This window comes from Gobio gobio, assembly GCF_949357685.1.
Source record: "Gobio gobio genome assembly, chromosome: 19".
Lineage (NCBI taxonomy): Eukaryota > Metazoa > Chordata > Actinopteri > Cypriniformes > Gobionidae > Gobio > Gobio gobio.
Window position 1 is genome coordinate 23,489,934 of NC_137112.1, and position 25,221 is coordinate 23,515,154.

Below are 25,221 nucleotides of genomic sequence, written 5' to 3' on the forward strand. Positions count from 1 at the left end.
ACCTGTAAAATTATAAAGCTCAAAGTTCAATGCCAAGCGAGATATTTTATTTAACAGAAGTTCCCTTTCAAAGCCTACAGCGAACGGCTGGTTAGGACTACATCCTGGTATTTCCTGCTTTAATTACGTCAGTAGAGCAGTATGTCGACTAACCTCCGCCCACAAGAACACACGAAAAAGGGGGCGTGGTCTTGTTGCTCCCGCGTGGAGAATAGGAAGTGTTGCGTTCGTTTGCGTTCGTATAGTTTGTTTGTTGCCATGTCGTCGAGACGCTGTTATTTTCATCCCGGAGTCAAGTCACCTTTGTTTGGCTTTCCCAGGGACACTGTATTTAGAGATCATTGAGCGCATGCATCCCCGTTATGGTAAGAGGCGTGACCTTTCCGGTAACGTGCGCTCTGCGTGCGCTAAGCTGCTGTCGAATCACAACACGGGAACCGCTGGCACAATCAGAACTCGTTACGTGTTTCTGAAGGAGGGACTTCATAGAACAGGGAAATCTTTCAAGCCGTTTTGAGGACAGTGAAAGCAGCAGTATACAGATAAGTAAATTGTGTGAAAAATACTGTGTTTTTTTACACGCGAAACATGAACACGTTATATTGCACACTGTAAACACAATCAAAGCTTCAAAAAAACACGAAAAACGGGACCTTTAAGGTGTAGATGGTTGAGATCGCTCCAAGCCACAAAGTCCTTAATTGTTCTCCTGTACTCCTCCTCCTCACCTCCCTTAAGTAATCCGACAACTGCCGAATCGTCAGAAAACTTCTGGAAGAAGCAACTGCCAGTATTGTACTGGAAGTCCGCAGTATAGATGGTTAACAGGAATGGAGTCAGGGCAGTCCCTTGTGGTACCCCCGTATTACTCAAGATGGTATTAGAGACATTATTCTGCAGACGCACAATACTGTGCTCTGCATGGTAGATAGTCCATGCACCAAAGGACCAGTGAAGAATCCACCTGCATTCTCCTCATCTTCTCACACAGCAAACAAGGCTGGATTGTATTGAAGGTGCTTGAAAAATAAAAAAATGTGAACCTCACAGATGCATAACATCTAAATGAGGGCATCATCTACGCTCATGTTGGGCTGATATGCAAACTGTAGAGGATCCATGTGAGTTGACATGCCAGTCTTTATATACTGTAAGAGAGGACCTGTCTCTCCAACGTCTTCATAGCATGTTAGGTGAGTGCTACAGGTCTGTAATCATTGTACTCAGAGGGGTAGTTCTTCATTTAGTTCTTCATGAGTCATACATTAACTCATGATTATCTGGTTATTAGTTAAGAATGAATTAATGCATATTTGTGCACCCGTATTGTAAAGTGCTACCAAAATTACTTATTAACCTGTGTAAATCAATCTTTTTAGAGTAATATTCAATTTTATAACTTCTGTGACAGTGAAACAGAATAACCCCTTTAATCCAAAAATGACTGTAAAAAATTATGATTTTCAAATTATAAATACATTTCTTTAAATGTATGTACTCAAACCATCCAAAAATTGACTTCTAATGTAATTATACGGAGCCACTAAAAGAACATTGTGATGTGAAAAAAAAAATATGGGAGGAAAATTTGTATTTCGGTAACACAAGGGAACTGAATAGATTGCAGGCAGAGACGTACAACAAAGTTCAACAAAACAATAAACACAAGAACCGGAAACCAGGGAACATAGGGAATTGAAACAAGCACCATCTAAAGACATCCACAGCAAACATCGACAGACCAGGAACAAGGGAAACACAAGGGCTATACGTACTGCATATACTCAAGCTAACAAGCTAAGGCACAGCTGGGAAAAATCAGGGAACTAATCAAAATGAAAAACTACAAGGAACTAATATGGCACAGAAATCTGTTTTCTCATTTAGGAGCTCTATATAAAGGTGGGGTCACTTCTAAAAGAGGTTTGGGGAGTCCAGTAGTGTAGCAATGTATGAATCAGCTCAAAGAGAAGTCAATTTAAAGGGGCCATGAACTGCATTGTTTTATTGTTTCCTGTGGTGCACTAATAATGTTAGTATGATGTTTACATCAAAAAATGTTCATAGTTTAGAAATAGAAGGCATTTTTCCTACCCTGATTTTAGCCCTTGGATTTGAACGCTCTGTTTTAAGGGGTGTGTCTGCTGTGAGACTTCAGTGTAAACTCCCACTGATGTGATTGACTAACATCTTTGCATATGAAATAGCTAAGTATTACATGTTTAACTCTCTCAAAAAAAATGTGCACATTTTTACTATTACAGCTCTCAAGGTTAACTAATCGTGAAAAATGCTGATTATAGCATTATATTTAGATCTATGGCATTATATTTAGATTGTGGCATGAAAGGTCGCAGTGATGAGCATTGTAGCCGATCACAGACATGTTGAGCACATGAAAGCAGTGATCACGTCATTGCAACTCGATTTCTGCACACTAACGAATGCTTTCATCATAACTAACAGTGCAAACACAAAGTAAATAAGAGATTAGCTGATGGGAGTTTTGGCGCGAGTCCAGAACTCAGTCACTGATAAACGCGTGCTGTTTGATTGATAGCTACAGCGATTGTAAAGGGAGCATTCGTTGATTGCTTTCTATATATAACTTAATCACAGTTTAAATAACAGATTGTTGTTTATCCTACTAAGAGAAACAATGTGAAGTTGATGTTTCGTCACTGGTTTGATTTACTGACACACAGACAAAGAACATCGGACTGTACATGAATCATTGCATATCAGAAATCACTGGTCACAGATCAGACACAGATTAGAATTAACACGGTTACTTACATGTTGTTGCATTACTCTCGAGTCCATATCGTAAAAGTCTGTTTGCAAAGCCTACGCCAAAATTGCGACTGATTTACCAAGGAATCCACAGTGAAATGTACCGAATACAAATAAATAATGCTCAACTGAGACATTCACATTGTTGAAACTAAATAACCACATTCATAGCATTAGGATCCTTTGGAGGGTAATGTTATTTGTAGTCCATCCTGTATTGCTCTTCTCTCCTAGTCATCTCACTAACACACCAGTGGGCGGTTAGTTGCAATGTATCTATAGATACAAGGAAGTTTTCAGTTCTAAAACTTACAGGATATTCTTATAGTATGATGACCTCTTATGTCAAAAGCTCAAGGAAAACGTTATTTCTCAGTTCATGACCTCTTTAAAACCAAGTAGCATTCTATTGGTCAACGTGGTGAATTTGTGTAACCAACTTAAACACATATGGAATATGCATGTGTAACTTTTTTTTTTTTTGGAAGAAAATGAGGGACTATATTGTATTGAATGTTCCTTGAACAGTGCTAAAATTAAACAGCTATTTTAGTGATTGATACACCAATGGCATTTTATAGTTAACATTTCTAAGGGGGTCCTTAGCAGATACCTTTGCCTGGTGTTAAGTCCACCCCTGCTGTTACATTGGTCAGTGAGAAGTGGCTTGTTGAAATGCTCGTCACAAGCATCTGTCATCAGCCCCTTTATCCTGACAGTCTATAGCAGCAACTGGGTCAGAGCTGCTCCAGTTTAGCACAGCCTCTGTCAAGACCCCTGGCAGACAACAGCCGAAAGCACGCAGGCGACCCAGACTTTGACGCATCAGAACAGAAAATGGCGGTCACGACCCAAACAGTAGGAGCACAACATGGCAAAGAATTGGATAATATCAGAGCGCTGTGTTGGGAGACAAGGCATTGGCAGGCTCCTCTGCCCTACTGGAATCCAATGAGGCCATTGCCTGCCAAAAGATAGTTTGCAGTCAGAGTGAAAAACAAAGGATTAGTTTTAAAGGAGGGCAAAAATGCAGAGCCCATCTCACGCTTCAACCTGCCAAAGCCTACTCAGCTGAACTCATTCATAGAGAGAGCAGAAGAGTAGATGAATAAGAAAGGGAATCAATGAGTAATAGAGTAGATGAACAGAGAAGAATGGGGGAATAAGAAAAGGCACAGAAAAGAGGAACTGAAAATGACAAAAAAGAAAACTAAAAAAACGCAGCGTTAGCTTGTGCAGATAAAGGATTATGCAGGTTTGATCCTAAAAAAGGGGAGTCTCATTAATTGGAGTTTCTGCAAGACCCTGTTCACACAAATAAAGATAATCAAATAATTGTATGAAAAATAGTTGGTAATAATTACCAATAAGGTCTCATTTGTTAACTTTAGTTATTGTATTAAATAACATTAATAATGAGCAATCCATTTGTTACATTATTTATTAATCTTTGTTAACATTAGTTAATAAAAATACAACTGTTCATTGTTTGTTCATGTTAGTTCACAGTGCATTAACTAATGCAAAAAAATACAACTTTTGATTTTAATAATGCATTAGTAAATGTTTAAATTAACATGAACTAAGATTAATAAATGCTGTAGTGTCAACAAATAAAACCTTATTGTAAAATATTGCCAAATAATAATTGGTCTTTGCAATGAAATCCACCTGGATTCAATATTGTTTTGGACTTTGTTTTCATTGTATGGACAGAAATATTCTTCGAAATATCTTCTTTTGTGTGAATGAAAGTCATACACTATCATTTTGGAATGACTTGAGGGTGAGAAATCAAGTTTTGTAAATCACTGCTTTAATTAAAGACTAAACAGCTGTAATTGATAAACATTTACAAATTGATTCTAGTGCTTAATCTGCTTAATCTGAGCAAAAATAAGCATTGTAGTGGATAAATGCTTCTCTTGCTCTTGGGTCTTTTAAGGATATTATCAAGACTAAGTATCAAGCTTGTAGACAGCAGTGGGTAACCAGCCAAATTACTTTTTCTCTCATTTAGTACATAGGTAATATATCCTGGCCATTACAAACCACTTTGATGCCAGAAGTGGAATCATTTTAAACCCCAAGAAATGTCAAGTCAGCAGTGAGCAGGTAACAAAGCGACACTTCTGAAGACAACACAAAATGGAAGAGAATCTTAAAGGAATATTCGAAAAATCAGTACAAGTTTAGATTAATCAACATCATTTCCACTTTTTCCACGACACATTTGCCTTGATCTTTTGACATAAGAGGTCTTTGTACCATTAAAACATCCTACAAGTTTATATATTAAAACGTAATCCTCATTATAAACAAAGTATTTATGTAATCACGCTCCAAGAACGGCTTGTTTTAATACTGTGGGATCTGTGACGTCACACGGGGAAAATAAAATAACACGCATCCAATTCTGATTCGCCAGGGATGCAGCGACCTGCGTCCGGAGGAGGATCTTTAAGAAACCAATTAGAGACAGGTCACATGCTGCCCGTAGATTTTTGAACTCAGATAGACATCCATTTGTCCGGCGTCCCTCGCGCATGAAACCGCATGAAACATTTTGAAGAACACATATAATAGTCAACCGATCAAAGCCAGTTTTTGTTAAATGCTGAGGCTCTTACTAACAGCCGGCACATCGTATGAGCAAACTATTTTATTTTTATTTCATTTTTATATCATTTTTGTAAACATGTATATTTCTGGAATTTTGATGGGGGCGGCGCCCCAGCGCCCTCTATTGACCAGCCGCCACTGTGCATATTACTAACGCACCCTTTAAATAACACAAAAATACTGCGCATTGACTTTTTTTTTATCAATGGTGCAGTCGATTTCAGTTGCCTCAACATTGCAACAGGCCAACAATGTGCCTGTACACACTGCGTTTTCAGACCAGCATGCCCATGGGCCAACAGATGGGCACGAGTGCATTTGCTATTTAAACAACGTGGCGCTGGACGTGAAAATGATAACTGCGTCAGGCTGAAACTAGCAAGAACACTTGCGTACAATAGGGCCCTATTTGTTTGTTCAGAGAATTTAAGTGCAGAATGCAGATTGTGTACGTGTTTTTATACTTACCCTGTAATTAATGTTCCCCTAAGGCCATTTTCTAGGAACTCTGAAGTGACATAAGCCACACTTGTTGTTTTGATTTTAATTTTGACGGCACAACGGACATTTATTTTGACGGCCCTGAGTACACCAGAGCCATCTGTTTAAAAGTCGTGTCTAATATGTTTATTAGCGTTTGTCGTGTGGTTGATGTCCAATGTCTGAGCAGACATACATAATCATGTAGTAAATATATAGGCAATAATCTGTGTGTGTACACAGCTTTTTTATTTAAAAAAAATGGCAGGTGCTGGTGATTTGTGTGCGTTCGGCCATTCAGCACTTACCTCACTGATAGTTTCTATTGTGCTGGCTTAGACCCTACTCTGAAGTAGAAGCTAATTTAGTTCCCACAAAAGGCGTTACTAGAACTAAAATCATTCCCAGTTCCTGCGGTGCGAACACGTCAAAAACCCAGTACTTCCACCATTAGTTCTAGGAACTGTAGCAACAATGACCCGATTCAATCAGATTTTGGGCCGAATACATCACCGGATGAGGCTTCTACACCAGTGATGCGCGGGTCAATGTATAAACAACCCGCACCCGACCGACGTTTTCAACTAACCCGCCCGCAACTCGGACCGCAAAAAAAGAAGAAGAAAATATTGTACCCGACCCGCTTCCTGACCCGCATTTTTTTTAAGTAATAAATGCTCAGCGTAGCTCATTGGGCCATTGAGAAAATGTTTCAGGCCCTGGTGCGCTCAGAGGTGCAGCGGCGAGAGCAGGCAGTTCTTGAGGCGGCCCATCATTTTCCATTTCAGCTGTCTAGATGCATACTATTGATGAACGCGATGTTTATGTTTCGACCCGGCTTGAAGGTCATCAGCAGGTCAACTGCGAGAAAGCCCTTAAGAGCTAGTTTCACTTTCTTATGCCAGCTGAGTGATAGTTGCTTTTGAATAGAAGCTTCAACTAAATTACATGTTTATTACATAACACTAGACTAGGCCTATATCATACAGCATTCAGAAAAAGAACAGTTTGCGCTCCTAATGGATTGATTTATTCATTTATTTTGTTTCATTTTCTTAACAATTAAGATGCTGCATGTGTTTATCCAGTCTAATCGATGTGTGCGTCTCTCCCCTGACAACAAAAATCCCGCCCCCTCTCAGAAAATACTAAAACTGACTTTTCTGAGCTATATGCGTTTAAAAGTAGCCTATTAAAATGGCACAATGGCATTGCTCAGTTCAACGTGTTGGGAAAGCGAGCATTTTGTCCCGCGTCAGTATTTATTAAAAAGTTAATAACGCTCAACATTCAAAAGGAAAATAAGGATGACCCGACCGACCGCGACCCGAATATCATTAAAAATTATTTTGGATGACTCGTTACCGCGGGTAACCGCGGGTGACCGCAGGCACCCGCTCATTTTGGATCAACCCGCGCATCACTGTTCTACACACCAACTCGTGACTCTCCTAATCAAATCAGACATAGACAATGGGGTGTGTGTGTAAGAGATATCGAAGTTAATGAACAACCACGATGTCCGCCAGATTGTCTGAGTCTAAAGGATGGAGCATCGAATTGTACCGCCTGAAGGCATCCACATGACTTTACACACACACACGCATATCAGCGCTGAAAGAAGACAATTCTTGCACAACACGTGTTACTTAAAACATGGGACTTAAAGAACTGTCTAAATAATGTTCAAATATATATAATCCGTTGATTTTTAATGTCTTTATACAATGTATTAGAATAACTAGGATGTTTACTGTTGTAAATCAAAACCTGTATGCCAGTAACTGTGATAATCTTGTATATCTGGACGCGCAAATCGCAGAATGACCGTTCTTAGTATCTCTGTTATCGCAAAATTATGACTAGGCCAAATTTGGTTCAAAAATCAGATTTTGATGCATAATTTCAGAAATACCAGCTTTCTAAAGAAAAAGAGGCTTAGAATTTCCACCCTATTGATTAACTCAGAGGAGGGGGGTTCAGAGAACAATGGAACACTCGCGCCTTCTCGAGAAGATCTCTCCACGGACGTGATTGGATCTTTCCATAAGTCGGGCTCGGCCAGTCCATCTATAAATGCAGAAGTTATCATTAACTCCTGGCGCTCTGCCATTCCGAGAAGACCACCCTGGCCTTTGACCTCCCCTTGAGAGAAGGACCCCTTTGGCACCAAGCCAAAAGAGAGAGACGGACCTGCAACTTCTGGAGCGACTTTCCTGAACTTCACAGAAATTCTCCGGACTCACCTCCTTAGCGAAACTTCCACGACGATTCGAACTCAGACACGTACACGAGAGAGCCTAATGCAAGTATTATATTTCACCTTTAACTGCTTGTACGAGGTTGTCTTAATTAATCCTGATTCACGAAATCATAAATGTCTGAAGGGTTTTGGTGAAGTGATTGAACTGTCTATCTGTCTCTCTCTCTCTCTCTCTCTCTCTCTCTCTCTCTCTCCATCTCATCTCTCTCATCTCTCTCTCCCTCGTGGATTCTCTCTGTCCATCATTCTTTTCCCTTTGATTTTATTCGTTACGTTTGATTGTTCCTTGTTTGTACCATATCGTTTTGTTTCTCCTATATATATGCATATTTACCCCCGTGTGATTCGTAGCTTTGTATTCTGTAGTTGTTTTATTAAAACCCAATAATTGCATTAAATTGAATCCGTATTGTTTTGCTCACAAATCTCGAAGTCACTGAAGCGTAAGATCTAAGCTACCCATTTAAGCTTGATTTTCATGTATTACTACTTCAGTAATACAAATTGTGCAAACATAAGAGATATTATTTGTCCTGATCAAACAGATCAATGTTTCTTAAGGTTTGTAAGATTGATAATTGATGAAGAAATCAATTTGGATAAAGGTTACTTTTAAATGATTAAAGGTTCCGTTATACGTTAATTTTTCTGTACAACAAGCGAATAATATTCATAAACTCATGAATATTCATACCATTTGAATTAATTATTCCCCAGAACTTATTGTTGTTACAGAACTATGAAAAGGTTCCTCCTGTGTAAAAGCCCCTAATGATACAAGCATTGATTGATGTTGATTGGATTTTGAGATGTGGGTGTTGCTCTAAAAATTGAAAAGAAATTGGCAACTTTAAGCTGACTAAACAATTGGTTGGCACATGCCATCACTGTTGGTTCACTGGAAGATAGAGTTTGATTAAAAATAAAAATATATATACATAGCATGCAACAAAATAGATAAAATTAATTTTTATTTCAAGGCCGACGTTAACTTGAATTGAACCCGGAATCTTCCTTTAAGGCAAAAATTTTCATAAATGTGATGGATGATGGTTAAATGTGCAAAATTAAATCTGAATTTCTCAGTCGTCTGCTTTTGTTTAGCCAAGAGGGAATGGTTCTTTTGACAGTTAAGCCAAACATTTAACAAGCATATGTTCTGACAAAGATTCATGCTAATTTGCACGTGTTAGAGGAAGTTAAAGGAAATCGCTGTTAAACTGGCCCTTTGGGTTCTCTCATAGTGCCAGTATAGCATTAGTACAGGCCAGAACATTCCCACAGAGGCCACACTGTCACTTCCAAACGTCAGGTGTGAAAATCTCCCGGAGAAGTCTTGTACCCAGGAGGCAATGCTGCCTATCACTGTCTCACACCTGTGCACTGTTATAACTTATCTCTCCACGCCTCTACAGCCTCCTTTTCTGGGACTCCTTCAATTTTTTACTTATCAAGTCAGTGCTCATCAAGTCTGCCTCGCTCCAACACAGCAAGCAGTCGCCACAGATCCAGACAGTAGACAGAGCATCAGGTAGAGGGGAATTACACAACTGCAATGGTGTGGGAATGTCAAGGGCACAGGCTGTAATTCGAAGGCCAGTCTTGTAAGTCTAGGACCGTTACAGAAGCCTGTCTCAGTCTGTGCTTGTATTTAATGATGTGTAATGAATGTTTTGTTAATGAAAGTCTATCACCATTTACTCATGCATATCATTTCAAACAACAGTTTTTTTCCTGTGTGGAACACAAAAGCAGATATTTAATGTACATACTACAACAATGGACAGTGACCAGTGGCTCAAGCAAAAAAACAAACAAAAAAACTGCAACAAAAATGCCAAAAGACCATGAAAGCATCTAATTTGGTCGATCCAGAATCGATCCAGAACTATGATTTTACTAAATGTATTTTATGGCTGTCAAAGTTAACATAAAATACACTAATTTGTCATTATCACTGTTCCAGATTTCTTTCAGAGGATTGTGATTATTTTTTTCCATTCATTCTATCTACAGCACTAGTTTTTAACTAGATTTAAAAATCTGCATATTGTTTGTGTAAAATCTTTAAATCTTTAATATGGTAAAGCACTTTTGGGACATTATTTAACAAATAATGTTAAAACAAATACATTTTAATTAGACCAATGTTTTTTCTATAGGATTGTGTATTATACACAAAAATATTCATTTAATATTTAATTAGTTGCTTTGTCCTAGTACAGTGAACATATAAAAGGTAACAATTTAGCTTTGTAAACAACATCTGAATAATATTATTTATTGTCTGCATTAATTAATATTATATTATTATTAATATATGTTCCTCTCAAAGCATAAATGGGTTTTACATGAAAAATAGTGTTAAAGGGATGATGTATTTTTGTGGGCAAAAACCCAGAAACGAGTTCCATTTTCCAATGTCCTGAATCAAGTTTTTTTTATAAATATTTTTTTTTAATGAAATTATCTTAAGATATTTTCACATTTTATTCTACATACATCAGTAACTTCCCCTTGTGATTTGTTTTAGTTCTTTAGTTTTTCTTGTCTTGGCTAAATGGAACAACAGAGTTTACACGGGCAGTAAACATCATCATACTGAACAGGTAAACTCATATACTCATTAGTCTGCTTTAACAGCCACACTGTGTTTATAATCATGCTCTTGCAATCTATTCTAACTCAAACTTTCAGAGAAAAAACTGTCTGTGTCTGAAACTCTGGAAGCTCCACTAAGTTGTCATGTCTCGACACAAAAAAGTTTGCTAATGTTGCTGCTAATGCCTTATTGACAGCTATCTTTATCTCAACAGCATTGTGATTGTTTTTATGATGACGCATAATTATCGTTTATTAGCAATCTAAACTGAAGACGGTTAAACTCGCTCGCAAATTACAGCTTGTCATAATTATTAGTGTAACAGTTGTTTCATATACATAAAAGATCCTATTTATGCATGATAAACATGATGGGCCCTATTATACACCTGGCGCAATGCGAAAGTGTTTTTTGCTGGTTTCAGCCTGACGCAGATATAATTTTCACGTCCAGCACCAAATTGTTTAAATAGCAAATGCACTCGCACCCATTTGTTCACTCATAGGCATGCTGGTCTGAAAACAAGGTGTGTTCCGACGCATTGTTGGCGCGTTACGATTTTGAGGTAACTGAAATTGACTGCGCCACTGACCAACAAAAACCTGGTCTAAAGTCAATAGTGCAGTATTTTTTGGCGCGTTTGTAATATCCGCAAATAGGCAGGTGTACAACGCGTGTACACTCTGCTTATTACACAGCAGCACACAAACATTTTTAAATATGAAAAATAAAAGGATTCCTTTCTGGAGAAGCATTCAGTCTCTCCGCTCAAAAATTTTGCCATGTAAATAACGAAACCGCCATGGGGCAAGCGCAACTGGCTTTTAAAGGGAATGGGAGATGAGACTGATTGGTTTATTGCACATTACACCCAAAACACACTAACTAAGAGCCTAAGTACAACCCTTCTGGACCATGCGCCTGGTACGCAGACAGTTTTTTTTTTTACGTTAAACTAGCAACTGTGCTTCAGACCATGCACTCAGATCGTTAAAATAGGGCCCGATATTTGCAAAATGGCTCATCACTCATCTTCCCGCAAGCTGATATCATATCAGAGGAAAGGGCATACGCTTCTGGCAGTGTTCTGCCCACAAGGAGGAGCCAATTTTAAATGTTGCGTTTACAAACAGTAACTGAAAATTCTGTATAGTGCATCTTTAAAAAGTTTGAAAACCCCTGGTCCTTATGACTCATGTAATCCAAGTCTTCTGCTGTTCTTGTTTCTCCATAGCCATTCATCAGCAGCAATGTATTGTGACGACATAAAACCACATAAATCAAAAATTCATTACATTACATTTTTCACCAGTGTCCAATTTTCGAGGGTTTTAAAAGCATGAAATGGCTTTGTTTTTCCCAGACTGCTGCCTTTCACATCACAGCTCACACATTAGCCTGGAGCGAGAGTTCTAATATACACTAGTGAAGAACTTGTGTTCTCATCGTGCCATCAGCCAGCCATCACGCCATTTTCCTACAGCTCCATTGTGATCTGTCACATGGCATGTAGGTCAGGCTTCTCACATGCCTGAATAAGAATGCTAACGGATAGCTCTCTCCAGGTATTTTAGACCTCCTTGATCAAATTTTTTTGTGAAGGTTTAAGTAAAGCGGTGGATGAGGCAGGCTGGACGTAAACATACTTGAAAGTGTGTGAACATCTTTGACAGCAGATGATCTCTGAAGGATTCATGTATAGTGGATCAGTTCCTGCTGGTTCTCTGACTACAGTGCTAAGAGACAGGTGTGGTTTGTTCAACTGAAAACTGAAAATGGAGTGTACATCCTCCCCATTAACAGCAAGTAAAGGAGCACACTCTCTTCAACACACCGTATCATCCTGCCCAATAACTGGCTCCTGGAATTTTGATTACATTCTTATCGATTTTTGATACGCTGATCTCTGTCTCAAATGACTCCTGACTCTATTGCAACATAATTGAAATTGTCAATTAAAAATGTATAATTCAGTTACAACTGGGAAGCATTAAAGTTGTTCTCACTTAAACAATTTTAACATTATGAAAAAAATCTCTAAAGCCAACTTATAAACAGTCTTAAAATACTTAAAATACAAAAAGTTAAATGAAAAGCCAAATGCTTGTTAAGTAACATGTAAAATGACATCAAATCATTGCCCTTTTCCATGTCCACATTATCATTATGTATTATACACTGTCCGGTCAATAAAAAAGTCACTGTTTATCTGTAAAAAACTGTAATCATTGACTCCTAAACATTTGCCTATTTAAATCTAGAGTTAAGACACTCCCATAGACTTCCATAGGAACTGAGGAATATGGAAGTAACACGTGTCGTGGAGCAACTAATAGTTTCAAACAACCAATAGTTCCAGCATTGAACCCCATTCATTTCAGTTTCTCAAGCACATGCGCATGTAAATTGATGAAATTACTGACATTCTTTACATTTTAACACATTAGTTGACTTCTCAGAAACAGTATTTATGGAAACAGGCCAGTATTTTATGTAGCACATTATATGTTTATCCTTAGATATATGTAGGTAGACTATAATTACATATAGTTATATAATTACTATAGTTAGATAATGTGAGCAACATTTCAATAGCTACCATAACCAGATGCTAGTTGCTATATTTTAACAGTTGTTATAGTCTTTCTGAAATCTTTCTCTCCCTGTAGGGAGTTTCTATGAATGAGCTTCTATGAAGACTGCCCATTCAAAGAATAACTTATCTAATGCCTAACTGGATATATTATATAATAAAGAGTTTTGTTAAATGCAATTGGTGGTCTTGTTTTATGGAATACTTTTTAAACTTCTGTCTTGGGTTAAATTCAAAATTTGCTTGCATCCACTTTATTTAAAGAAAGAAAAGACCATCTAGGTCTAATTGTAGTTAAGTAATCAATTGGTTGGATGAGATCCGCCCTGAGTACCTCAAGTCTCTGGATGTTGTGGGGCTGTCTTGGCTGACACGCCTCTGCAGCATCGCATGGCGGTCGGGGACAGTACCTCTGGACTGGTAGACCGGGGTGGTGGTCCCTCTTTTCAAGAAGGAGGACCGGAGAGTGTGTTCCAACTATAGGGGGATCACACTTCTCAGCCTCCCCGGGAAAGTCTATGTCAGGGTACTGGAGAGGAGAATTCGGCCGATAGTGGAACCTCGGATTCAGGAGGAACGGTGTGGTTTTCGTCCCGGTCGTGGAACACTGGACCAGCTCTATACCCTTTCCAGGGTGCTGGGGGGTTCATGGGAGTTTGCCCAACCAGTCCACATGTGTTTTGTGGATTTGGAGAAGGCATTCGACTGTGTTCCTTGTGGCATCCTGTGGAGGGTGCTCTGGGAGTATGGGGTCGGCGGCCCCCTGCTTAGGGCTGTTCAGTCCCTGTACAACCAGAGCAGGAGCTTGGTCCGCATTGCCGGCAGTAAGTCAGACTTGTTCCCGGTGCATGTTGGACTCCGGCAGGGCTGCCCTTTGTCACCGGTTCTGTTCATAATTTTTATGGACAGAATTTCTAGGCCAAGGGCCGGAGAGTGTCCGGTTTGGGGACCACGCGATTTCGTCACTGCTTTTTGCGGATGACGTTGTCGTGTTGGCCTCCTCGAGCCAGGTCCTTCAGCGTGCACTGGGACGGTTTGCAGCCGAGTGTGAAGCGGCTGGGATGAGAATCAGCACCTCCAAGTCCGAGGCCATGGTTCTCAGTCGGAAAAGGGTGACTTGCCCGCTTCAGGTGGGTGGAGAGTTCCTGCCTCAAGTGGTTGTTGAATATTAATCGAGTTGTCAAATATTAAATGTTTAGCTTCGCACCACTCTCTTTCGCACTCGTCTTCTGTAAACAAGACCCGCCTTCTTTGACTTGATTGGCCATCTATTTAATTTGACATTGACAAGCGCCGTTAGATTGCTGAGGCTGTAACACTGGTGTGCAGGCAGGAGGACGAAGACAGAATAATCTCTCAAAATACTCAAAGTTGAATCATAAATCTCCAGACAGGAAGACAGGTAGGGAAAACACACCATAACGTAACATGATCAGACAAGGACTGAGTGCACGAAAGGAACTTAAATAGCAAACAAGGATGAAGGTAATTACTTAAACACAGCTGACCTAAATTAACTCATGAGGAGCGGGAAAACAGAACAAAGGAACACATGATGCAATAGAATAACAAAACTAAAAAAGTTCATGATAATGAAAAGGCAGAGCAGCCTAATAATTTAACTTTTAAAACATTTGTCATCCTAACAACAACAAACAGCTTTACTCATTCTACCCACTAAAATAATAAGATAAGACAAATTAGAAAATATTATGTGCATTTTGAAAATATTTAATTGTGATTTTAGCACAGCTTCACAATTGGCTCTGGTTTGAGGGGGCAGGTACCAGGAATTGCTGCAAATATAGTGAACCTGCTGTCTATCCTCCTTAAACACATTCAAAGAGATTGACAGTGCGGAGTTGTTTGGAACTATTGAGAGCTCCATGAACCATGTGGCGGCGAGATCAAAGCATGCCACAACTCTGCACTCGATAACGGATAGACTTTACAGAGCACTTGACTCTTACATTGCCAATACAAGATCTTGACCAAAAGTTGATCCAACTCTTGATGGAAATAACATCACAACATTTATTTCCATCAAGAGGTGCATCAATTTGTTACCATCTTGTATTGACAATGCAAGAGTCAAGCACTGTGTAAAGTCTACTCCAGCACATCCCAAAAACTCTCAGGTCCCAATGAATTTAAGGTTTGGACTCAGAGGTGCCAATTCATGTGTGAAAATAATTCTTCCCAACCATTCTTTCACAATTTGAGCCTGATGAATCTTGATTTTGTCATCCTGGAATATGGCCATGATGTGTCTTCCTACATGGCCTTTTAATGAAAAGCTACACACTCCATCAATCGGGATTAGAAGAACTGTTGCCAAACATATAACATGCTAGAAACATAATAATCACTGCAATAATGATCCAGTCATAGACTCTTAAGCATTTGCCTATTTAAATCCAAACAGCTACTTTTTTTGGCCGGGCAGAGGATAACACACATAAGAAGAAAATCCTGAGATTTGAGAGGAGAAAAAAACAGGAATTTTAGGGGTGTTTAAAATAATGTGTAGTTGAGAACTGTTATGTTAAACAATACATATTTTTAAATCTAGCATTCAACTATAATTAAGAATGACCAGAGACTACAGGATATTGATAAAATATAAATAAAAAAATGAATAATGCATTTTTACTTTTGTGTGAAATATCATGGTAAAAAATATAAGCTTAAAATTATAAATAAAAATAAAACAACATATAAAAACACCAGAGTGACACATGATGAACAGAATGAGAGCTTATGGTGGTTTTACATTTTGTAAAATATGTAATTTCTCATAAAAAGATATGATTGTAATCTACATGAAGTGATTAACAATCTGAGGCGAGGTTATTTTTGGGAGTGGGGTTAAAGTAAACAAAAATATGAAATAGGGCATTTGCATGAATAACATTCTACTGATCATCTCTGGTTAATATCAAAGCAGAATTGTTGTTGATTTAAAAACTAATGGCAGATAAAGTGGGCCATGTTTTTCTCTCTAGAATTAGAGAACAACATAACCCATTATAGTAACATAATGATAAGCAACATTACTTTTATCTAAAAGGCTCCACAGTGCGATCACAGGGTCAGTCCCTCTGGACCAGCACGAGGTTAAGTGCTTTGTTCAAGGTCACAATAATGGAAAGATTGTGATCTCAGTAATTACAGTAGTTACTGTAGGTAGCTCATTGGATTCACCTCTGCCTGGGATTTATTTGTTTTAACAGCCCTGATTTTTATCCACCAAGTTACCAGGCTGTCCACGGAGGTTATTATTTTGAATGGGGAAGTTTAGGAAATGCAGTGAAAAAGGGGGGGGAAAACACATAGTCATGGTTTGAAACACTTTGAATATCAAGTTCAACAGTAGTGACTTTTGTGGATCTTTCACATCAAACAATTGTAAATTGTTTCAAGAAGATGTGAGAACAGCAGGAGCCTGCATCTTTAAGCTCCTGGGACAGGACACCATTGTATCCACCACTGGTGTACAATATGTACTTACTTAATGTTCACCTTGCAATTCTGGTGCTAACATAAAACCTATTTTATAATAATAAATGACCACTAGATTGTATAAATTGCTGAACTTTGAATGTTTAAACCAACAATCAGCAAAACACAAAGCACAACACTTGTGCTTACTGGCCATTTGTGTCTTCAAAAGAAGCTGATTCTGTCAAGTTACATTTCTTTAACTGTACAGAAACAAAACCTCAATACCTTTTCTTATTAAATGACTTAGAGTCCTTTGCAATTTCTGGTTAAATTTTGTGCTGTTCTAGAAGGGACCTGAATTTTATGATCTTAAAATTCATGGAGCACGTAATAGTCTTGAGTTTTGCCCAAGGGTGACCTTTAAAATCTCACATTTTGTGTTAAGCAAACTTTACATGGGACCTTTAGGATTGGGAATATTTGCTGATGTGCAGAGACAGTTTCTAATCAAACACAATTGAATACTGTCCATTTAGCAACTGCCAGTTTAACAATTCTCTTATAGGATTGTGATAAATTTTATGGTGTTGTGATAAACTGTGCGAAAATAAAGCGGCACTTTTATGAGCTGTGGAAGCTCTTATGTAAGTCTTTATAGAATACTTCCACAGAATGACAGTTTTACAGCTGTAAAGAAATAGAAAGAGCTTTGGGTTTTTGGTCTTCTCTTTCATTTTATAGTATCCCCTCTGGTCATTTTTTTTTTTTACATTTCTACTGCAAATTAGAGACAAGAAAGAGCATTTGTTGTTTTAATCGAGTTCATGCAAGCAGAGCTGGGTTGTTAGTCCATATGGGACAGAGAACAAATATATATAAATAATAATAAAGAATAAAAAATGTCCTTGGACTGTTGAAGCTGTTAATTATATATTTGTGTGTGTGTGTGTGTGTGTGTGTGTGTGTGTGTGTGTGTGTGTGTGTGTGTGTGTGTGTGTGTGTGTGTGTGTGTGTGTGTGTGTGTGTGTGTGTGTGTGTGTGTGTGTGTGTGTGTGTGTGTGTGTGTGTGTGTGTGTGTGTGTGTGTGTGTGTGTGTGTGTGTGTGTGTGTGTGTGTGTGTGTATGTGCTTGCGTCCGTGTGTTATGGGGACATAAGGATGGCAAATGCAATACCAGAACTCTTTGACCTTGAGGGGACATTTTTAGTCCCCATGAAAATGTTCTATGATGGGTATAGGTTAGGTGTATAGGGTTAGGTTACTGGATAGAATATACAGTTTGTACAGTATAAAAATCATTACGTCTATTGAAAGATTTTTGATACGGCGACCGCGAAACAACAAGCAGCTGTAGAAAATGTGGCAACAACAATGTAGCGTTATTTCTCGCTACAAAGAATAAGTATTGATACTGCAAGTTGCCATGACAATATATATTTTGTTTATATCCACTTCCCCGTGAGATCATGTAAAGTGCTAAATCTGGCATGATAATCTTAAGAATATCTTGTAGTGTGTGATGCTCCACGATTTTCAAATATTGTAGTGTTTACAGGTTTGAGATTTGAAAGAAGAAAATCAGTGAAGATTCTCCTTATGTGCGTGATGCAACCATATTTCACAATAGGTTAGGAAAAACTTCTGTATGAGGTCACATCCACATGAAGCCAGAGCTTTCCATATCCGATCTTTTTTCCCCTTGTCTCAAGAAATATCTGCGTGTCACGAAACCACTGAAAACGACTTTGTCGTATACATGCCAGACCAGTATGTGGCTCTGTAATTCTGCCACAGAAATACACTAAAAATGGAGAAGAAGAGTTGGGGTTAGAAGGGGTACAGTAACGGTCGGAACTAAGGCAAAACCTCACAATAAAATAACAATACATTTTAAAAATGTATTAACGCCCACACCTACCCCAACCCTAAACCTACCCTTACAATAATGCAAATACAGTAATTAAATAGGGGTTCGGTAGGCTACGTACCTCGGTTTTAAAGTCACGGTTCGTTACGGGTTCGGTGCAGCAGTTTTACAAAATTGATTTTTATTTATTTTTATTAAACAGTGGTTTACTGAAAAAAATTGTGTCTGTCCTTAAATGAATTCAATTATAACTAAAAGTTTCTTAAAGATAATGCTGTAAACTATAGGGAGTCCTTACTTGCACATTATTATAATATTAAAGGTTAACAACAGAGCCCAAACAACAGAGCCCTTCATATAAGGTAGTTTTTGCATTAACTTCTAAATCTATTCTCCAATTCGTTGTTGAAATATAATCATTTGTACAAAGGGGCTGTCATTTTCATGACAGATTTATTTAAACGTATTGTGGCGAGCAGCGAGGCTGAGGGACCGTGAGAGCGGGACGGGTCTCACGGAGGAGTGACGGGAGTATAAAGGAGGAGAGACGACAGTGAAGGACGAGAGAGTGTTTTATTTATGTTTTGTTTATGTATGTGCGCGGCAGTCGTACGTGAGGGGCTGCCGCTTTTGCGTTCATTTTGTGTTAATTTATTTAATAAAAGTCTGTTGAATGTTCGCCGGTTCCCGCCTCCTTCTTCCCTGAACCTACATACTCCGTTACATTGGTGCCGAAGCCCGGAAGGAAGGAGAGACATGCTGTATCCCTTCTAGTCTTTACCGAACGTGATGTGATGACATTACCGTTTCACAAAATATACAGATTGGCTGTACACACAAAAATGCATGGGTGTCGGTTTCAGATTTGTCCACTCTGGGACCCGGTTTAAAAAATACCAGTTTCAGGCTCCTAAAACGAAGCCCGGCTTAAGGCACCTACACACTACAAGATAACCAGGCCAATTTTGGGCCTAATTCTCCCCTTCCGACAATCCTAGGTAAAGCCTCAATTAACTTGATGGTGCTACAGATTATCTTTTCAGATTTTCCTGTGCTGTGATGTGTGTTAAAGGAGTAGTTCACTTTAAAATGAAAATTACCCCATGATTTACTCACCTTCAACCCATCCTAGTTGTATATGACTTTCTTCTTTCTGATGAACACAATCAGAGTTATATTAATAAATATCCTGGCTCTTCTAAGCTTTATAATGGCAGTGACGGGGGCCATTGAGTTTGAAGCTCAAAAAAGCACATCTATCCATAATAAACGTATTCCACACGGCTTTGGGGGGTCAATAAAGTGAATGGATGGGGTTTTGTAAGGAAAATATCCATAAAACTTTATAAAGTAAAAATATCTTGCTTCCGCCAGACCCCCTTCCATATTCAACTTACACAGAAAGTGTAATGCCTCTAGCTGTTCAAAATGCTTACGCTACTTTCTAGTGATACGTTGTGACAGTTACACTTTTTTTGTAAGCTGAATATGGAAGGCGGTCTGTAAATAAAGTTGCAATTGGGAGTTATAAAGTCATAATTGCGTGATACAAAGTTGCAATTGGGAGTTATAAAGTCATAATCACGTGATATAAAGTGCAATTATGAGTTTATATCTTGCAATTCTGACTTTTTTCTCACAATTGCAAGTTTATATCTCACAATTCTACCTTTTATATCTCGCAATTTTGACTTTATATCACGCAATTCTGAGAAAAAATAAGTTACAATTATCTTTTAAAAAGGTGGCGGAAACAAACTTCCATATCATAGTTTTAAAAATTTTGTTATATAGAAAAGAAAATCCTGCACACTATCGATACTTGCAGAAGACATCAAAAACTTTTTATTAGCAACGTTTCTTTTCATTTTTTTAAAGTATCGATTTTCTTTAACTTTTGAGATTTTTGGATTTGTTTATCCTCTTTCCTACGCACCTATCTATTACCAACAGGTGTGCGATTGTATTGTCAATTAATTACATAGAAAAGAACCAAAAGAAGCAAATTACAAACAATAGGACAAATACGATAAAGTTACAAATTAAATGAACTACGTTTTTCAAGTACAGTACGTTTAATTAACATATATACATTTATTTAACATCTATTGTTGTTTGATTAACATTAATTACACATGCTAGGATCTAATATACTGACACATATCCGGTTTTCACCAAGTTGTTTACGTTAACTTAAGCAATAACTCTTTACGTGAGATACTCCACATGATGGGCATTTTGACAACTGTGTTCTTTTTTCACAACTTACTGCGTATAACTTTTTTTTACTGCGTATAAATCTTTTTGAAGATCCTTGTTCAATGTACACACACTTCTTTGACATCTTCATGTCTGACTTGATCTCCGCCCGCGCTCTAGAATATCCTGCCTTCACTAACTGCATGTTAATCGATAACGAATAGTAATTGGATGGTAATTTTTTTCTTTAAAATATACTATGACGAGATTGGCTACCTTTGACTATAGGCTATTCTCGCTTTTATATGATCGCCTAGCAAAGAAAATGTAGGAAATACGGGACAAAACATGATTTTTTTCAGAATAAGTCAATACACTTAAAATAGAGCTGAAATACGGGACTGCCCCGGGAAATTCGGGACTGTCCCGGGAAAAACAGGACATCTGGTCACTCTCTGACTTTACCAATTGCCGGTTGGCTCTTTTATTTAGAAGGCGGGGCATATTCCACCATTTTGGGCATTGCACTTTCTCCCATAATATGAATGCACCATCTTTGTATATCTAAAATCTTTGATTGCAATGCTGAACCTACCACTAATTTACGTCATATTTTTTGATCAAATTATTTTAATATACTTATATACTGTTCTAATTGAAACCCAGTAGGCTGATATTACTGAACCTTAACCCCTATGTCGTATTATTACAAAGTAAGCACGCACTCAGTTAGAAAGCCATTGTCACTCACTATAGTAACATTGTTTCTGTTTGGGGTCAATTAAAAAGGCCCTGGGGTCTTATGGACCCCTAACACAAGAACATGTGAGTTCAAGCTTTAAAGTTGATGTACTAGAACTGTAAAATCCTTCACAAAACAAACTGTGAGGAATAAAACAATGAGAGAGAAAAAAAACTTGCACTGCATCCCTGCCCTGTGTGCATCTCCGCATGGAGCTCCAACAATTGATGAACAAAACACAAGGCAAAAGCCAGCCTGCTGAAGAACACACGTTTCCCTCAACCAGCAAGATTAGCAGATCAAGTGAAGCAGGATCCAAGCGGCTCGGAGCTCTAGAGCGTCCCACAAGCATTACAGCAGCAGCCAGTTCACAAGCCCTATTATCACTCTGCCTTTATTTTTGCCTCAGCGATGTCGCACACTAGAGCAGAGCGTCGTGAGCTTTTACACTGATTGGCAGATCCCAGAAGGACATAGACGGAGGTTTACAGCCTACACAGTGAGATCTGTCATTGTCTGATCTATCTGTGGCGGTTGTCCGGTGTCAGCATCATGACTCAAGCGTGTAATAATCACTCAACAGTGGACCGCACTGTGAAGCAACATCATCTGGAGGTCCTGCTTTAATCTCAGACAATGGCCTTGGTAAGATCAAAGCCTTTCTAGGTAAGAGGAAAGTCTTGATGTGCAGATTTTCATTGGACCACTGAAATATTTGTAGAGTTAAAGCCCCCGAAGTGATTTTAATGGATGGATATTAAACAAGACAAATGTATGCGTTTCCCAAGCTGCCTGTAAGATTTACAGTATTTTTCCCCTCTTTTAATTTCTTAAAGTACCTTGTGATGTAAGCACTTTTCAGCTAGTGGCGCATGCCAAATACACCAGCACATGAAGCTTCCCTCTGCAGACAGGTGCAAAATATTCAATATACTCAAACAAACTTCATTATATATCATTATGTATGCCAAGAATTCAGATTCAAACATGACAAGGAACAAAGGAGAGAAATACAATTATCTGCAAACAATTATTCATACAGCGCAGCTGGTTCATTATAACCACTTAATGTATTCTATGCCATATCATTAACTCCAACATTTTACCAGGACACCTCATTTGACACTGATGTCTCTGAAACTGTCTCAGCGCATGACATATCTGACTGAGTGTAATGCAATGTGGCATATATTTCTGCTTGAGAGAACACACCTGTCAGAGAAATATTTTCTCTTATAGAGCAGGTGCATCATAACAGTCCAGACACAAATCTAACACACAAGCTGAAGAGATCTGTTGTGACCTGAGGGAAAGATCAGCTAGTCCACATCAAGCTGCCATCTCAGAGTGAAGCCAAAATCTCGACAAAAACGAATCTCTGTTGACATCAAAGAGAGTGGGGAAAAAACCTCTGAATCGTATAAGCCATTTCGGGTAGCACATAAATTGAGGGCATGGTGGTTAATTAGTTGGTCTTATATAAACTGTTTTACAAGCACCTTGATTTGGAGATTATAATAAAATTTGAATATTTTAGACATGTGTCCTCTGTGTTGTCTATACAATTACTACGGATATCATCTAGATTTTTCTAATTAATATTTAATCTATTATTTTGTTAATTAGACAGATGATCCAGATTGTGACATTTGCATTGTCAAGGACATCAATCTGCATTGTGCCATCTTATGCTAAATTTAAACATTTTAATATGTTGAGAGTTTAAGCTATGCCTTTAAAACATAACAGGGTTGACACTCACATGGTTATGAATTATACAAGTCATTTAGCCATAGCCTTTTGTTCAAGGTCATGACACTAGAAGGTGTTTATTATAAAGATTTAATGCTGGTATCTATTTTTTTTGTCTAATTTACTGCACAAAATCAGGGCAACAGGGTTTAAGATTGTCCTTCTGACGAACCTACGAAAATGTACAATAAAGTGATGAAAAAAGGGAAAACTTAGGCCTACGTGTCCTTGAAGAATAAACTTTTTCACATTTTTGTTTATGGTATTGTCCACTATGTTTTTAATAATTAAGCTTGTAACAACTACTTTAAAAAACGTTTTAAATAAAACACTAAGGGTTTTTTTTTTTTTTTTTTGGTAATGTTTTTATTTTGTATCTTCAGGTGCCAGTACTTGTGTTTAGGCACTATCCAATAGTAATCTTAATGGAAAGTGCTCGAGTAGCGAACTGTTGCTATGGCTACTTCCTCATGCTTTATTTTTTTTCTTTTTCTTTTTCTCGAGCGTAAATTAGAGCATTCTGGCAACTTTTTTGTTTACTGAAACGTTGTTTGAAATGTGTTAAAACGTATGTTAAGTTTACAAAAGAAAAGAAAAAAAAGAAAAGAAAAGAAAAGATACACCCAACAGGGTGTTTTGATTGGGATATTTTTGTTGGGTGCCAAGCATTAATTAGGGGGCATTCAAGCCTTAATTAGCCCTCGCCTCTAAATCCCCCTTAACTCACACCGATTCGTGTGTTTTTGAAACCAGTCAACAGATGCAGGAAAGGCTTGCGCATAAAACGCATCCAGATTTAAGTTTCAAGTACAGTCATACGCGTTATAAAGTCAACAAATCATCACATGATTAAAAAGAGGTGCAGCTTGCTGCTTAAATTAAACGCGTTACCTGAGTTTTTAGGGGTTCTCCGTGCTCAATGATGCTTATAAAAGGAATTTCCAAAAAAGAGGACATAAATTCCATTTGTACTATTTCCTCCTGCGTCTGAGGGAAGGCGAGCACAGCCGAGACCCCCTGGACCACTATATCCTGGCACACACACCTGAAGAGCGACTCGGGGTCTCCGCTCGGGGCTTCCCGAGCCACCACGTCCAGGCTCAAGTTGTACGGAAGAAAGTTGTTGCCGCTTTCGGCGAGACTGCTGAGGGCGCGGTGGAGCGCCGCCCGCACCCGGACCGACTGACGGGGAGGCAGGAGGGCACCCAGGCGCACGGTGTGTCCTATCCGCGCTAGGATGTGGCAGGGCTGCGGGTGAGAATGAGCGGGCTGGACGAGCAGGGTATGGAGAAGGAATATTTGCGATCCCAAATAAAAGTATGCCAAGAATGTGTAGAAGATGAAATTCATCCTGCTTCACTCTCAAAGGTGGTGATGAGGCATTGTCAGAAGATAGCATTGCTCGCCTTGTTGTCTGGTCTTTTCTTTAACGTCCTTTATTGTTTTGTTTTTTGTTTTTTTGTGCAGGATGGTGTATGAGGAGTGATCTATGGAGTTACTGTGTGAATATGATACTCTGCTCAGGAGAGGAGGGGGTTTCGCGAAAGGCGGGGATGTCATTGCGTTCACACCCAAAGAAGCGCTGGAGAGGCGTAATGGTATCATTAGGAGAACAGCGCGCGAGAGAACGACTCTGTTATTAAAACCTCACGTTTTTACTCTTCAGTCCTCATGTTGTTTTCGGTTTTAGAGAGGCAGTTACATGACTTTTCCTAATATGAAACTGATTATCAACAATAGGCTATTTCAACTTACAATCAAACATCAAAAATGTAAACACGGTAATTGGATAGCCTACTGCAGACAAACAGACAGACAGACACACACACACACACACACACACACACACACACACACACACACAC

The 25,221-nt window shown here is 38.6% G+C and overlaps 1 protein-coding gene across 1 annotated transcript in view; it reads right to left on the bottom strand.

Moving 5' to 3' along the window:
• Positions 1–24,850, bottom strand: part of grin3bb (glutamate receptor, ionotropic, N-methyl-D-aspartate 3Bb) — a 165,734-nt gene extending 140,884 nt beyond the window's left edge. The window contains exon 1 of the mRNA XM_079845067.1: positions 24,248–24,850. Within this exon, the coding sequence (XP_079701193.1) occupies positions 24,248–24,706 (459 nt within the window). The 5' untranslated portion in view covers positions 24,707–24,850. The remainder of the gene's footprint in view (positions 1–24,247) is intronic.
• Positions 24,851–25,221: the final 371 nt, after the last annotated feature.